At 35.0% G+C, this 17,113-nt stretch overlaps 2 protein-coding genes across 2 annotated transcripts; one reads left to right on the top strand and one right to left on the bottom strand.

The window, feature by feature from the left end:
* Window positions 1-2,690: 2,690 nt before the first annotated feature.
* Window positions 2,691-6,561, top strand: LOC104109543 (probable xyloglucan 6-xylosyltransferase 5). The gene is made up of 2 exons (XM_009618874.4): window positions 2,691-4,475; window positions 6,109-6,561. Exon 1 carries the CDS (start codon window positions 3,078-3,080, stop codon window positions 4,437-4,439), a length of 1,362 nt encoding a protein of 453 aa, XP_009617169.1. The 5' UTR covers window positions 2,691-3,077; the 3' UTR covers window positions 4,440-4,475; window positions 6,109-6,561.
* A 991-nt stretch (window positions 6,562-7,552) lies between these two features.
* Window positions 7,553-8,785, bottom strand: LOC104109542 (uncharacterized). The gene is made up of 2 exons (XM_009618873.4): window positions 7,983-8,785; window positions 7,553-7,868 (listed from the first exon to the last, which is right to left on the bottom strand). Exons 1-2 carry the CDS (start codon window positions 8,628-8,630, stop codon window positions 7,785-7,787), a joined length of 732 nt encoding a protein of 243 aa, XP_009617168.1. The 5' UTR covers window positions 8,631-8,785; the 3' UTR covers window positions 7,553-7,784.
* Window positions 8,786-17,113: the final 8,328 nt, after the last annotated feature.

The raw sequence follows: 17,113 nt of genomic DNA, 5'->3' as shown, positions 1-17,113 counted from the left end.
ATATTTTTGTCAGTAAAGATATTTATGCTTATGTGAGATAGACTCCATTAGCCAAAATATTGGCCATAATTACATTTTATGGATTCTTTCTAGTTCATGTATAACATGAGTTTTTTAATATCATTCTGTTCTTTTAGTATATATTCATCAATTAGCTAAAACTATGCATAGACGCATATATATGTGAAACAGTATCGGCTTGGCTCTGTTGAGTCTTTATGCTAGGTTTTTAGTCACTAAAGAACTAAGGGAGACTACCCAAAAGCTCGATGACCAACGAGCTATGAGCAACAGAGCTGGAGATGTTTTTGGAGAAATTAAGGTTTCAGCCTTACCTTGTTTAAATGTTGTCTGGCCAAGTAAAGCTTTTTCTGTTCTTTGAAGAGCTTGTGGAACTTTTTGAAAAAACAGAGAGATACATGAACCTGAGAAAAAAGATTCCGTTAGAGAAGGATGAAAAACTTGATGGAAGGATGTTTTTGGTCATCTTTTAGAAACTTAAAGGGATGTTCTTAGTTAAGTGGAGTATTATAAGGATGTGTTGAAAGTTGAGATAAAACAATAAGGATGATTTTGGTCAAGCAGGACCTAATGGGCCAAAGTTCAGCATAGGTCAAGGTCTCCAGGTCCAACTTTAGACCCTAGCTAAGCTGTCTTGTGGACCCAAATCAGCCCCAAGTATCATACATTTATGCTACGGGTGTTAGATGATCAATTGACCACCATCGAAAAATTACATTGTATACATACGTAAAATATTATGTTTTAGAGGTATATAACACATATTAAATATTATTTGTCGGGAATTTTTTTCACTTCTTTTAAATTTGAATACCCTTTGAGAAATTACTAACTTCGGCGCCACTGGTTTGACCCATCTACTATCACTAATGTAACAACTTTTAAACCTACAACTATTCAGGTGCCATTTTGAAAAGGGTTATCTACCGGCTAGGTCGCTATCGACTTAAGACATGGGAAAGAAAAAAAAATTAACACATAAAAAATTTGGTTTAAGATAATTCTGCAAATTAGAAACAAATTGTGGTTTTGAGATAATTATCCCTGTAAAGTAGAAAATATAAGAACTTTGTAAAAATGGTTGTAGAAGACTGTTATCAATTGCGCATTCACATGTTTTAAATGTTTTCTTTAAGTAGTATAATACGAGAACAGTGTTTTCTAAAATTACTGCGTTCCAGGTGGTCCTTGCTGTCCTATAAATTTTTGTATAAAATGGTGTGAAGTATGGACATACAAGTACACGCATATTTTTCAAACCTACCTTCACCTTTATTTTTGTAAGAGTTTAATGATTATTTCCTTTTGTCTAGAGAGTGGTCAACATGACTGCAATATATTCAGTGGCGGAACAAAAATATTTTATCAAGGAAAGTTAAAATATAAAAAATTTAATACATAAACAAGTTCAAGGAATTCATTGCAGTATATATACTATTATTTTCTTACTTTATTTGTACGGAATAATATTTTAATGAAAAGAGTGTCAATTGAAACCCATTGAAAAACGGTGGCTCCTCCACTGAATTCATCGCTTAAAGCACCAACAAAAAAAAAAAAAAAAATCATAGTACTAACTAAAATTAAGTACCCTAATCAATGAATTATATTATCACTACTATTATCATCAATCTAAGTACTTCTAGGATCACTGTAACGAGAGTTAATAATTCCATCTTATCTTACCTCTTAGGCCTTAACTGCACTATGCTTTTCCAACATTGTTTTTATTTACTTTCGAAATGGTTTATTTCTATTACCGGTCTTAATTGTCTTTTGGCACCAATTTTACTGTATAATATGAGGCCAATCTTGCTGCGAGAACTTGTTTCCTTCTCCCATTAGCTATAACAGTGATTGACTTCTTTTGGCTTATGCTTTCTCCAATATATTAGTGTGATGTGATATCAGGCCATTTATTGTCAAAAAGAAAATTTTAAGAATCTCGATAGTTAACGTGCATAAAAATAATATTATTTTTCTTGCACTTAGATGGGATCTAAATGATAGTTTGGGCACATCACACATGGTAAATGAGACAGGCCGCCGGCAAGATCTAAATGAATATGTGTGTCCATCAAATTCTAAAGTTAATAGCTCTAAGCCTCAAAGCATTAATTTATTCGTAAAAAATTATTAAAATTACAACAAATAAATATGAAATCATAAATGTTGAACTTATAAAACTTAAATTATGGATCAACTTCTGTCTTTGTTGATGATTTAATTGCCGAAAGCTGAGATCTTTCATTACTAGGTATTAAAAATCAGACGTAATAACATAACAATGATAACGAATCACTATTTTTGATTGAATCACATTATTAATGAGCCTTAGGAGTATTATATGACTGTTAGATTGAGAGCTTTTTAGTTTTTCCTCTACTAGTAGAGCTCCTCTTGATAATTGTGACTGTGAACCACTAACATTTGAAATTCTATGTTTGTCTGATTCTTAGTTTCATCAGAATAGGTCAAAAGGCTTCTATTCTCAAAATGGCAATATGTACAATGCACAAAATTCAAAAGAGAGAGAAGTAGAAAAAAGGCAGGACTTCTTTTGTCATTTGAAAAGCATGCAGGGGTGAAATCGGTATTTGAGGAAACTTGAGAGGAGACTGGTATGACTATTTTTAAATGTTAGTTGAACAAATTGGAGGAAGAAGAACATGGGCTTCATAATAACGCGTTAAATCCAGCTCGCAAACAGCGGGATTTTTCAATATTCGCCTTACTTCATCAAACTATAAACAAAAAACTCATAGCAGACAAAGCTAAATTAAGGAAACAAATCATTACAGTAACAGTACTATATTATAGTACTAATTATACTCAAAAATTTACTGTACTTTCCTTCACCAGAAAACTACAGTCCATCGTCGGTGCTTGTCTCTTCCTTTCTTCTTCCCATCTGTCGTCTATTCTATTCTTTTTCTCTCTTTCTCACGTAATTACACGCATTTGACTCCCATGACACTAGCTTTTCTCCTCCTCTAAAACCCCCCAATTTCTCTCTGTAGAAAGAGGAGCTGAATTGGGTGCTCCATTAGCCAAATATGGGTCCAGACAGCAGTTTCGCAGCTCAGAAAAGAGGTGGTGGAGCACTACCTACCACCGCCACTCCCAACGGCGGCCGTGCCAGTTCCGTCTTACCTCGCGGCCGACAGATCCAACGTACTTTCAACAACATTAAGATCACTATTCTTTGCGGCTTCGTCACTATCCTTGTCCTACGTGGCACCATTGGTTTCGGCAACCTCGCATCCTCCGGAAGTGATGCTGAGAATGCGAATCTTATCGAAGAGACTAACCGGATCCTCGACGAGATCCGATCCGACAAGGACCCGGATGACCCGGTTGACCAGTCCGATAGTTTTTTCCGACTTAATTCAACTTACAGTTTAGGCCCGAAGATTACTACTTGGGATGCCGACCGCAAATTCTGGCTTCAGAAAAACCCTGATTTCCCTAATTTTATTCATGGTAAGCCTCGAGTTTTGCTGGTAACTGGCTCTCCCCCAAACCCTTGTGATAATCCAATTGGGGATCATTACTTGTTGAAGGTTATAAAGAACAAAATTGATTATTGTAGGATCCATGGGATTGAAATCGTTTATAATTTAGCTCATTTGGAAAAGGAAATGGCTGGGTACTGGGCTAAATTGCCCTTGATTCGCAAGCTAATGTTGTCTCACCCTGAAGTAGAATGGATTTGGTGGATGGACAGTGATGCCTTATTCACTGATATGGTCTTTGAGATCCCTTTTTCCAAGTACAATGATCACAATCTTGTTATTCATGGCTACCCTGATCTATTGTTTGATCAGAAATCATGGATTGCATTGAACACTGGTAGTTTTCTAATTAGGAATTGCCAGTGGTCTCTTGATTTGTTGGATGCGTGGGCGCCAATGGGGCCTAAAGGTCCTGTTCGTGAAGAAGCTGGGAAGGTTTTGACGGCTAATTTAAAGGGTAGACCAGCATTTGAAGCGGATGATCAGTCTGCATTAATATACTTGTTGATGTCACAGAAGGATCAGTGGATGGACCAGGTGTTCATTGAGAATTCCTACTATCTACACGGATATTGGGCTGGGTTAGTTGATAGGTATGAGGAGATGATTGAGAAATACCATCCAGGTTTGGGGGATGAGAGATGGCCGTTTGTGACACATTTTGTGGGATGCAAGCCATGTGGGATTTATGGAGATTACCCTGTTGAGAGGTGCATGAAAAGTATTGAGAGGGCTTTCAATTTTGCAGATAATCAGGTGCTTAAGTTGTATGGGTTTAGACATAAGGGCTTGTTGAGCCCTAACATCAAAAGGATTAGGAATGAAACTGATAATCCGCTGCAGTATGTAGATCAGTTAGATGTTCGACATGCAAAGCATGAGAGCACAGGACCTCAGAGCTAGTGACTTCACCAGCTGTCTGCACAGAAGAATCTGCAGGTATAAGAGACATCATTATGGTTTCTTGAATTTGTTGGTTAGATCTGTAATGGACTCTCAAGTGTAAACACGTCATAACTTTTAGTTTTCTCATTAGTTTATTGTTTACCATCACCATTGAATTGTTAATACTGCATTGCTATGGTTCATTTCTTTTCTTTCAAAGACTGTTTTGTAAGTGAGTCCCTATCTGCATTAGATTGCCGAGCTTAATACATGAAAACTCTTATTTGGCTTGTTAGTTGAATGTCCGACACTAGCTTTTATGCTGTGTTTACTGTTTTCCGGTAGGGCTTTACCATCTAGTTAAAAGTGTGTTAATTGGCATAACTCTAGGTCTACATTCTAGCAGGGAGTCTTTGCAAAGGCTAGACCTTTTAGCTTAGCCTCCATCTTTAGGCCATAAAAGAAAAAGAGGAAAATGTGTAGAAACATAATTCCTGTAGAATATGCTTGTCGTTTGATGTCGGACATATACTTGTTGGTTTTTTCTTCTTTCCAAAATCTGCCATGTTTGAGAGTTGGGAGATTGAAAATCTTGGCACTTCTTCCTTCTCTTCCTAACTCTGATGCCCCCATCTTCTAGTTGGTAGCATTGATGGCTTGCCCTGATCTTTCTAACTTTTTTTTTAAGAAGTCTTAATCTTTCTAATTAGAAGCATGATTTACCTTAGGCTAGGGCTGTGGGGCATGTGAGAGGGACTGGATCATGGAGGACTGCTACATTCGTCTTAATCACAGAGCTTGGATTAACATGTTTCCTTCGACTTAAAATGTTCTATATCATCTGTGGTCTATTTTGATTATCTTTTTTTCTTATAAGAGAGGAGGGTTGTTGTAGATTGAGTTTAATGCAGAAAATGGTCAATTAATGATGAGCTCTCACAATGCATTACATGTATTAGTAAGAATTCAATAACCGATCCAACTAGATTGGAATTGAGGCGCAATTGTTGTTTGTTTTACAATAAAGTACATCAAGACATCCACCAGAAAGTCTTGGTGTTTAGCTTTCTAGTTCAACTCACCTTGTAGTAGTCACCATAACATCGTGCTGATTAAAGTATTTCCTTTGATATACAAATAGAGAGGCGGCGTATGTCTCTTAGAAATCAATGTTCATCTAGCAGAATGGTCTAATCATGCGTGAAAATCTATGCAATGATGTTCTCACGGTCACCTATTAAATAAATAGGGTTTACATGTTATGGGCTGTGACATAGTTGATTTCCTCTATTTACTGTCCAAATAATATATGTGGGGAATTTCTAGTAAATGTAAAACCACAGATTTGGTTGGGATGATGTTGGTTTTTAGAGACTGCAAATTTGTTATTCACTGTCATGCAAAAAGAGACTGAATATACTGCAAGTTGCACCAACTGTTGAAGCTAACCTGAAATCTGTGAGTAGACTTCCTATTCCAAAGTCATTTTCCTGCTGGATGTTTTAAAGAAGCATTGTGCATCAGGGGGGAAAAACAATGCCTTGTCAAATAAAAAGAAGCATTGTGCATCAGACCTAACAATTGAATATCATTATTTACATACTCTTTTTGTCCTCCATGTTTAAATATTTTCCAGAGTTTCTTGACCCTTTTTCCATCCAAAATAAGTATTTCTTATCTTCTGCAGGGTGCAACTATGGTTTTGATCTGTCTTGGATGAGAATGGCACTCTTGGAATGAGGTGCGAGTGCTTCATCTGGTTGTTATACTTGGGTGGTGAAGCCTTGCATCATGGGGGATTGAATATGCCTTTTATTTGTTCTCCCAAGGAGGAAGTTTGTGTTAGTTTTGTTTATTTAGCAACATTTTAGTTTCTGAGAAAGCAGTTTGAGCTGTATGAAATGATGTACGTGGAAAGGAACAGCTGGAATCAAATAGAATGATTAGAATTTCTAGATAGTTTCAACATAAGTTACTCACTCTTAACCTGGGAGGTTTAAGATGTGTATCACACTTGTATAATTGCAATTCTTGGTTGTTTTTTTAAAATTTATGATTTTTTTGGGTATATCATAGTCGACCATAAAGAAGTTATTTGAACTTGGAAATGAACCAGTATCAATACATCTTTCATTCTTCAGCTTTTTTGTGGAAGTTTGATCAGTCCCATTATATTGATAACTTGTCCAAGCATATGATTGTTTGAGGGCCATGAAAATAGTGCATGTCTTTCTATAAGCTCTGCATAAATTATCATTTACAATGCCATTACATAAAATCGATGAAGCAAGCTATTTACAAAGATCATCCAGTCAATATCGTTTTATGATTCTATCATACATCTTGCAGTTGATAGATATCTGACTAATGAACAGCTAATCTGTTTCAACTTTTCCTCCAGTCATGGTCGGGAGTTGAGAACATTTAGTTACTGATGATGATCTCTATTAAAATAGTTTAAAATGAGACATTTCCATGTAGTACTATTTTACGTGTCTGAGTTATATTTGGGGAAAACAGAGAATGGGGGGAAGGAAAATAACTGAAATCAAATCACCACCTGGCATTTGAAACTACTGAATTTGACACCGAAGAACCAAATTGAGGCCATTCACTTTGGGATAGATACTTTTCTTTGCCGGTGGTGGTGTAGGATTCCTTTTAACAAACGGATTCGCAGTAAATTTTGTTCTTCCTCATTGTTTGCACCTGACTCTTCTAGCTTGTTTTTAAAACTGTTCTGTGTCACAATTTTAGATTGCAGGCTTTCCATGTTATGGGAGTGTCCTTCAGTTACAGAGATGTTTCCAGGGATGTAGGTTAAACACAAAGATAATAGGTTTAGCCTACTATAACGACTTCCAGCCTTGAGTCTACTTAACAAACTGACAGGACGCGGAATCAATGAGTTCGGTCTTCAAGCTTGAAAGGAATGGATAAGCGTAGGCTTTTTTAGTGAAGGCAGACCCCTGCTTATAGATAGGAGATCAATGACTTGTTTTCGTCGTAGGTGTTATTTCATATCTCTGGATAACAGGACCCCTTAAGCCTAATTAGTAGTCACATCGTTTGCATATCTGTGAACTTTAAGATTCAAAGATCTTAAATGAAAGCGAGCAGGAGTGAGTATCTGGACAAACAATGAAGCTTCTATTCTACCATTTTATAGATAATTTGTAACAACTGCGCTCCAGACTACAGTACAGTATATGTCAATGGATTTCGGGCATCCTCATAAATGCCAATCATCATTCTACAGAAAACGCAGTCCATTTGAGCATGATGATTGTGTGCCTATCATGACTAGAGTAGTTAATGACCATTATCCCTCGACTGCGTAATACTACATAATACTAATTTCAGCTAATTCTTGGACAGATTACCTTTGTGCATAGCCACCAATACCTGATTCATCTCTGCTATTTGACTTAAAAGTTGATTTATCCTCTGCACAAGAAAAACAAGCAAGGATTATAAACTCAATCAGGTAGGTAAAACTGATTGTAAGACTTTTTAACATGGGAATTTTTGCAAACACAACAAGGCCAAAAATTAACAGACCTCATCTTTCTTTGTAATGGTGCGTCTCAGCTGTTCCCTACTCTGTCTTGTAATCAATCTCCGTCGCCAACGGAAATACGCAAACAACACAAACATTACCGCTACTCCATAGGGGGGGAACATACCCGTAACAGCCCTTCGAGCTGAAGTGAAACACCAGCGAAATATAGCAATGCCGTTGACTCTAGAAAACAGCACTTGCAGTCCCAAATTCCACCGTTTTCCTCCATAACCATCTACTCTGGCTGGGGGTCGAGGACTATCTGGTACAGATTTTGACGGATCCACGGCATTTGAATCTGAGGCGGCGAATGAATAGGACGAATCATCGTTATCTCGATTGGAAGGTGAAAATGAGGATGACGATGACGACGATAGCGACGGAGATGACGGGAACGGCGGTGACGATGATTGGCTATGAGTTTTCCCAACGAAATTTGTGGATATGTAAAGGTTCTCGTGGTTGACCGGAGGAAAGACAGCAGAGTCGCCGGCAATTTTATGGATTGAGAAGTCTCCGATCGCGACCAGAGAGCGAGTGGCTGGTGGTGGATCGGAAAGAGATTGTGAATTCCTTAAACGTTCCCATTTCTTAAGCTTTTCAAGCTGGCCTTCTGTTATTGCGGCTTCTTCTTCTACATCCGCCATCACACCATTACAGGCGCGCTTCACTAATCACTGACGGCCACTTTCCATTTTCCAATGGGAAGGAGTAGAGCGCATTGCACTACTTCCAAAAATGACTCTATGCATCTGAGGCCCGTGACAAATACATTCTATGGCCCAATTCCCTATTTCCTTTCTGGCCCGACCCGAAACTAACTGAGATAAAAAGCTTAGTAGCTTTTTATTTTTCCTTTTGGGGATCATTACACTAGTATGAACTTTACTGAAATAGTTTTTTCCTTCTATTTTTTGAAAAATAATAACCAGCAACAATATATATTTTTTTCGCCGCAACTAGCAACACTATTAACCATAAAAGTATTATCCAGGTCACACCCTATTCGAGAGCCTAGTGAGAATTTTAATAATTTTTCCTATGAATGTTGTATGTTTAATTTTCTAATGTTTTTAGGAAGTAAACAACCAGAAGCAATAATGTCAAGCTATCAAAATATTTTACAGGGCACGCCCCGTTGCCCTCTACCCTTATTGTTTCTCTATTAATGTGCAGTAACTTCGGACATGAGGGAGGTGTTTGGTAGGATGTATTAGGAAAAATAATATATATATTAGTTTTGGTATAATTAATTTTTTGTTTGGCGGTGTTTATTCGGTACTATTCTTATATATATCTATGCTATATTAAAAGCACAAAACCCTTAACGAAATGTACCTAATGACATTTATGCCAGACCATAGCATTCTTCTCAAGAAAAGAAAGCGGAAAAGGTGACTGAATTTCACTCTTTATCATTCCTTACTACTCCTCAATTCCCATGCCAATGAACTTTAAGCAGGGAACAAAGCTAGGGATGGCAAGGTTCTTTATCAACGATGCATTTGATGACCGGATAAAGGAGAAAAATCAAACTTTAAGGACCATCAAAAAGAAAAAAAAATGCCAAACCTTCTTCTTCCTGGTCCTATCGAACCAGACACTGAATACCTGACCTTAACTCAATCATGAAACTGAATTTCCAAGCGGAATGATGAGAAAAAAAATCCATTATTTCAAAAAATCTTTCCGATTAGATCCGTACACGGCTATTGCTCCGCGGCGATACAGACTCACTATCGTACTTGTCAACTTTAGATTTACGCAACAATTCCAAGACTTAGCCAAGCTTCCTCCAACAATCCTGTCAAGGCAGTTGTATCAAAGGTAGCTTCCCAGTTTGAGCAAATCTAAAGTTGACAAGTACGATAGTGATGATAGATTAATTCAATTACCACTTTGTTGAAGATCTAGTGGTGCTACCCGAAGATTTAAAGAAATCTGATATTATAGAAGTAAGGGATGAAGTTATAGAAGGTAAGGCTGATGTTTCAGACGCTTGCATACCTGTATGGAAGGAAGAAAATTATTAGAACTCTCGATCAAGTTTTGAATGACTTTCTAGTCAGATCGTTCCTGCGTTTCGGATATGAAGTCTCCTTCAAAGCATTAGACTACGCATCCAGTCAGCGCATAGCGAAAGCCGTCATCCTGGATGTTCTTTTCGTATTTCTTGCTCTCCCTTAGCAGCGGGAAAGAAGTCTATCTATCTACCTAGCTTTGGTAGATTTTGTACAATTCAAGGTAAGCATGGTTTTTATCCTATAGAGTTGTAAGATATTATAGTATCACCATGCTATTCAATAATATTAAAAGTTTTCAAAAATAAAATGGATGAGATTGGGTCCCAGAGAAAAAGTACCTTGTGAGGGTGCTAGATTCAAGATGAAAATAGTTCTAATCTTCTCCACTTTTTTTTTAAAACTGCCCAAATCTCATTTTGTGAGTTCATGACACAATGGAACATCTTAGACAAGATGAAATTGAGGTTACCTTAGCCTATGCCCCATAGAAATTGTCTCAGCACTGAGTTACTTACGTTACGGTATTCAGCAGGTAGGCTGCACTCTGGGCGATTAGGAGGGTTCGCTAGACCAGCAACCGGACCAAGAATGAATGTATAATGATGGTGATTCTTTCGCCTTTTTTATACTTTAAAAATAAATTCCACATAAGATAGAATCGTAATTTAATTATTATCCTAATATTTAAGACAAAAAAATATAGTTTTTCTTATTAAATCACTCATTGTTTGAACCAGGTATGTAATCCTAATATTTAGAATTTTGAAATTCATTAAAAGCTTACCTTAACATCCCTAATTTAGCAACTAAACCATAAAATATTTGCTACGTTTGTTCTCCTCTTCACAAATAAGAGATACTATAATCCACTAAAATACATTAATTAATTAATGTTTATATCTAGAATAAATAACTAGTAGTTAAAACTATTTTGCATTTCAAATTTGATGTTTATCAAAAAAATATTTTTTAGTAGTTCATAAAATATGTGTTAATTACTATAAGAATCATATAAAATTAGCTCAGGGTATGAATGAGTTAATTTGGCTTCTGAAAAGATTAATCAAAGTTATGAGGCTCACATTAGAGATAAATTCATGCATGTTATTTCTCATAATCTCTATTTGAGTTAGAAAAAAATGTGTCATTAACTTTTTATGAATTTTTTATTTCTACATTCAGAAGAAGTAAACAAGAATCTAGGGAAAAAAAGCTTAACTTTTGAATGTTAAAAGAAATTAGAATTGAGTGGGATTTAGACTTAGGCCAAAATAGAATATATTTGAATACAATAAATTTTAGACTTAAAAATAACTCTGATTTGTTTATCGGGATTCTTCTTACAGAACTTAGAGTTTTAAAATCAAATTCATTAATATTTGATATACCAATATTTAAGTGATTTTAAAAAGAAAACAAATTATGCTCATTTAGACGGGAGACACGCACAACACGCGTACATAAAGACTAGTACGTAAAAAATCATAACATTAGCAATACCATATTTTTTAATAAATGGATGAGCATGTATAAAGCCAGAACTACCCTTTCAAATCCTTTAATATACCAAACCAAACATTCAATAAAAAATAATCCATAACAAATTCTAATATTACTAATCTCAGCATTACTAATACACTTTATTCATTACTATTCTTATATGTCCTACCAAACGACCCCTAAAAGTTACTAAATGTTTAGCTCTTGTTTTAGGAGTCTTAGAGGTGTGATTGATAAAGTTCCGTTCCTTTAAGTTAAAACTTATATGTAACTATGTAAGTATTATCAAAAGTTGTGATAGAGTGATAAGTACTTTTCCAGACTTAACAAGGGTTTTGGGTTTGAGCTAATACAACACTTTACTCGCAAAGTGAAACTCCCAATGTGACAACGAATTTGTTCCGGATAAAAAATCAAAAAAATTTATATATATATATATATATATATATATATATATATATATATATATATATATATATATATATACATACGTTAGTGATGTGGGGTCTAATAAAATACAATTACAATGTCACACCGTGTGACAAGAGAGAATTGCTCATATGGTCGGCATCCCCACTTACAATGTGAGGATCATGGGTATAAGCTATCAATAATCAAAGAAATAATAGCTCCAACAAAGAGGAATCAAAGTGGAGGCCATAATAAACTTTGTTGTACAAAAGGAGAAAGAACCAAATGCTCTTTTTTCGTTATTTGTGAAAATTGCCGATTTGACAGTGTGAGAGACATTTCCATCCATAAATCGGGTGGTTTAAATTGGGCAACTGGTGTTGCTGGCCCTATCTCGGACTTGTGCTCTTGCAAAAATGCTTGATTTGACATTCAAAAACAAACAAACATTGACACGAGTCGACTCACTTTTTAAATTCATTCCCAACTACTACAAGGGTTATTAACAAATTGCAATTAAAGGATTAGTCAAATATCCGAGTTGGTTTTTTTTCCTACGCTGGCCGGAATTGGAAATTAAAATTGCTGGAGTATTGTGTTTAGTGCATTCGGCGTTTCTTGTTTTTTACTTCTCAGTCTAGACTCTAGAGTTTCAATTCCAAATAGGCAGCTAAACCCTCCATTGAAAAACATGCCAGCGACAATAAGTGTCAATTAGAGCGGCAGATCAAATGAATATTACTTGATGTTAATTAATCATGTTTTCCTTTTCCCCCCGGTTCAAACCTACTTTTAGAAGGGTAAAAAAATTATTCTATTCGTCCCAAAGTGAGTAACTCAATTTAGTGTACTAAGGTTAACTCACTTAATTTTCTGTGTGCACTTGATCATTGATTTCTTAACTTTTTGAAATAGAATTATGAAAATTTTAAAAGACAGAAAAAATTCTATAAATCGCAAAAGAATTTGAAAAATCGTCCAATACAAAAAAATATTTTGATTTTTCAAATAATAACAGTGTCAAACGGGACAAAAGAGAGTAGTTGACAGCTGATGCTCTGAACCTCTGACCAAAAAATGTCAGATTGGCAATTCTTTCCTTTTATTCTGCTCTCAATAGTTCAGTTTCATTGTTTCTATGAGTTAGATTAGAGATTTCGGTATTTTTTTTCGTCATTGTCATCAAATTGGATTTTACTTTATTTTTTTAACAATAAATTATGTCAAGAAAAATAATTGTATTTTACTAGTTTCAAGAATTCTTCCACTAAAATGTTACAACCAACCAGTGGGAATGAATTTCTTTCATGAAACTTGAATGCAACTTCAAGTTGCGTCCGTAAGAGCTCGTTTGGACGTAAGAAATTTTTTTTTTTTTTCTAAAAAAATTATTTTTTTTCAAAATAAGCATTTGTTCATAAAATTTTTAAACATTTTGGAATTTTTCGAAATTTTGAAAAACTCAAAATAGTTATTTTTCAAAATTTTCACTCAGCTTACTCACAAAATTTCAAAAACAACCCAAAATTATATTCATGTCCAAACACAACTCTAATTTTTAAATACCATTTTCACTTTTTTTTAAAAAAAATTTTACAATTCTTATGCCCAAACGCCCACTAAGTATAGGTGGGGTTGCATGTTTAATCCAACACAGAAAAGAGAAAGACACGTCAAAAGTTGTTTGTCAATTTTTAGTATATAGGCAACATTTTATGGAAATTTAAGTTCTTGATCATTATGTCAATTTTTTTATTAGTTACATTTGATGTACGCAATTAGACTTAACAGGGAAAGAATTTAGCATAATTAACCCAAATAGTCGCTCATCCAACCGCTTAAACTAAAAATAGCCGGTGAAAGTATAGTATATACATAATTTATGTATTATGCATATATAATTGTGTATAATAAATGTATAATCTATGTATATGACTAAAAAAAAAAAATAATAAATATGATCCGCTATTTGTGTAAAGATCCCAAGAATTTATTAGTTCTCAATGTACCCCTATCCTTGTGCCGTAAAAAAAGAAGATGAAAGAAAGCCCGGTAATATTCGAAAAGAGATTAGAGAAAATGGAAAATGACGAGAAAATCAATTTCTAAAACTTATGGCAATTATGTCAAAATAACTTTTACTGAAAGTTGAACTTATAAATATTTAACTAGCAAATTATTTTCAATAGATTTGGTCTTTTAGCTAGAACAAAAAATTATTAATTTTGTATCATTTTGCTATCTGATTTAGTAGTAATTAGTAAAAGGAAGTAATTAAGCTCTACTTGGCCAGAAGACAAAAGGAATTGATTGGACACCACAAGGAAGTTATTGATAAAAAGACAAGATTTTAGAAAATGCCTGTTTTTGGTAACAAAACAAGCCCTGACAGCCAACTCCTAAACTAACTCTAAAAATGCTTTTGACACGAGTTATAAAGTACTATGTACATATTTTCTTTGCTTTCGTTGTCTCGTCAAAACTTATTTGTGGCTGTCCTCTCTATTAGGCGGCACAATTCAATCTGCATAAAGTTTGTCCAATTTAGCTTAAAATATAGGATATGTTTTTTGTCAAGCTTAAAATATTTGCATGAGTTCACATTTAGAAGTGTTAGACTAGAATATGTTTATTGATGAATCAGTTTGAATATATTTTGAATTAATCCATTTAAAACTTTGGGCAATTTAAACTATCTAAGGAATGCCAAATTGATCCGTAAGACAACTTACATTTAGTGTGTTTATGTTTGTTTTTCTAATACAACCTTGTTAGTTTGGTTTGTAATTAGATGTTAATAAATAAATAAATAAAAAGCAAAAGGACAAAATGATTTTAGGCGAGTTGAACTATTTTAAATTCTAACTAACACAAGGCTTTTCATATAAGTAAAACTTTTGACGGACTAGGTTATAATTCTTTTATAAATTCAATTTATTTTAACCTGCTCAAGTTTGATCCAACTCAACTATAAGACATGACTAAGTTTGCATAGACACAACTCATTCTATAATACTCCGCTCATCTTGAATCTTGATCTAAATGATTAATAAGAAAATGTTAATTTATTGAGGGAAGGAATATATATATTTTCATTGTTTTACATCCATATTTTTCATGTTTCTTTGTTTACCATATAATGTTTGAATGGATCCAACTCATCCTCGAGTACTTGACAAACAATATTAAAGTTAGTGCTTGTTCTATTTGGAAAAAGGTTAGTTTACCTTAAAAACGTGACATGAATAACATGATAAAATCTGCTAAAATGCAAGAGATTTGGAGGTGTAATAATGGCGGAAGTCGAGAGAGAGTCAGCTGAAGAAGAAATGAAATCACTGTCCTATTGAAGATAATAGTCGGTACATTTATATACATGATGGTGGGTTATAATTGCGTATTTTGGCCATTAATTGCACTCTAATTCGCTGCACTTTACTAGTGTTTGAGCTTTAAATAATATTATTTTGCACGGAGTGTGTGTTTTATGCTTTGTAGGAGCGATTCCGAGATACGATGAGGTTATGGAGCTAATTCGAGCTATTCTGGAGCTTTGAAGTCTGAGTAAAAACCCATAGATTAAGTTGGGATCGTAATCGAGGATCAACAGACAATAATGCACTCAACGAAGAGAAACGAATAATGGAGCAGGAAGCCACCCAGGTACGCGGTCGCGTACTGGGCGTGCACTGGACATGCAAGTAGAGCAGAACACTGTCCAAAGTGCGCGACCATATGCGTGATCACCTGCCCAGGTGCACGGCCGCGCACGTCCGGTCCGAAAAATTTCTCAAGCCTATTTTTATAATTTCGGAGGCGGCTCCTCTTGACCTATATGAAGGCCAGCTCGTCTAAAAAAGTAGTATCTTGGATTTTGAGAAGAATTTTTGGGAGAGAAGAAGGCAAGGAAGCAACGGAAACGCAAAATACTTGATCCAATTTATTTAATACGGAAGTTTGTTTGAATTTGGGAATTGTAATATTTTATTGTTCTTCTAATACTCTTGCGATGAATATTTTCTCCATTGTGGAGTAATATTTCTTAGGGTTATTGATGGATGTTGTGATTTGACTATCGTTTTGGGTTTTACTCTATGTTAACTGCCCGAATTCATCAAATGAGTTATTAATTGAATTTCAAGACTTATTATGGTTTTACTTTAATCTAAAGAGAAGTGTTACTGCTACTCGCATTGTGCCATATTGTTTGGGTTGATTTTACGCCTCTTCTAGGTAATCGAAAGAGTTTAGAGAGTTATCAATTAACTAGTTTAGAAGAATAATCGAGAGGTGTTATTCGAAAGATCATTCATTCACTATTTTTGTGCATATGTTCATAGGACCTGTTATTAGGTTGATCAAAGGAATCTTATTCATTCGGAAGAAGAATTTGAATCCCTAAAGTAGCCTAATCATCTGTTGAAATCGAAGGAGTCAATAGAAGTTAAGAATGAACTTAACTTAGACATACCCGGAACAATAGTTGATCACATATATTGTCACAACCCTTACTTTTCACCCTGATATTCAATTATTTCTACGAGTCATTAAAGTGTCATTAGTTTCTTACAATTGATAATCTTAGTTTTATTTTTAGTCGATAATAACATCAATCAAAGGTTTATTATCCTGGATAATGTTGAGCTGAAGATTTACTAGAATATTATTTAAACCAATCCATGTGGAGACGATTTAATACTATACTATCTTTGACTAGCGAGCCTAAGTTCTATATACCGATTTTGCGCTCGTCAAATTTTGGCGCCGTTGCCTGGGATTGGCGATTAATAGTGTTTAAATTAATTTTCAATACTAATTCAGGAACAACTTTATTTTATTTTTCTTTTTTACACTCTTCTCATTTGTGTGCAGGCAACATGTTAAGTTCAGCGGTGTATGACTCGATCCTCTTCAAAGGACTTGGTGCCATATGACCCAGAGTTAGATAAGCATATGAGGCAGTTAAGAAGAGAGAAAGGATCGAGTGGATTGTTGTTAGGTCAACCTTTAACACAAAATACAATGGTGAACAACGAATAGTTAGTGGACCTAGCTATGAGAGAGGAAGATCAACAACAGGAAGCACGGTTAGCAGTTAAACAGCCCGTAGAATTGCGGATGAAACGGTTGACGGGGATCGAAGGTTCAATCCCAACCGAAACATAATCGATGGTGAATTTGAAAATGCAGTTCCT

The sequence above is a fragment of the Nicotiana tomentosiformis genome, chromosome 3 (assembly GCF_000390325.3).
Source record: "Nicotiana tomentosiformis chromosome 3, ASM39032v3, whole genome shotgun sequence".
In the NCBI taxonomy this organism is placed as follows: Eukaryota; Viridiplantae; Streptophyta; class Magnoliopsida; order Solanales; family Solanaceae; genus Nicotiana; species Nicotiana tomentosiformis.
Note: the sequence above shows the minus strand (reverse complement) of the source record. Positions and strands in the feature narration are given on the sequence as shown.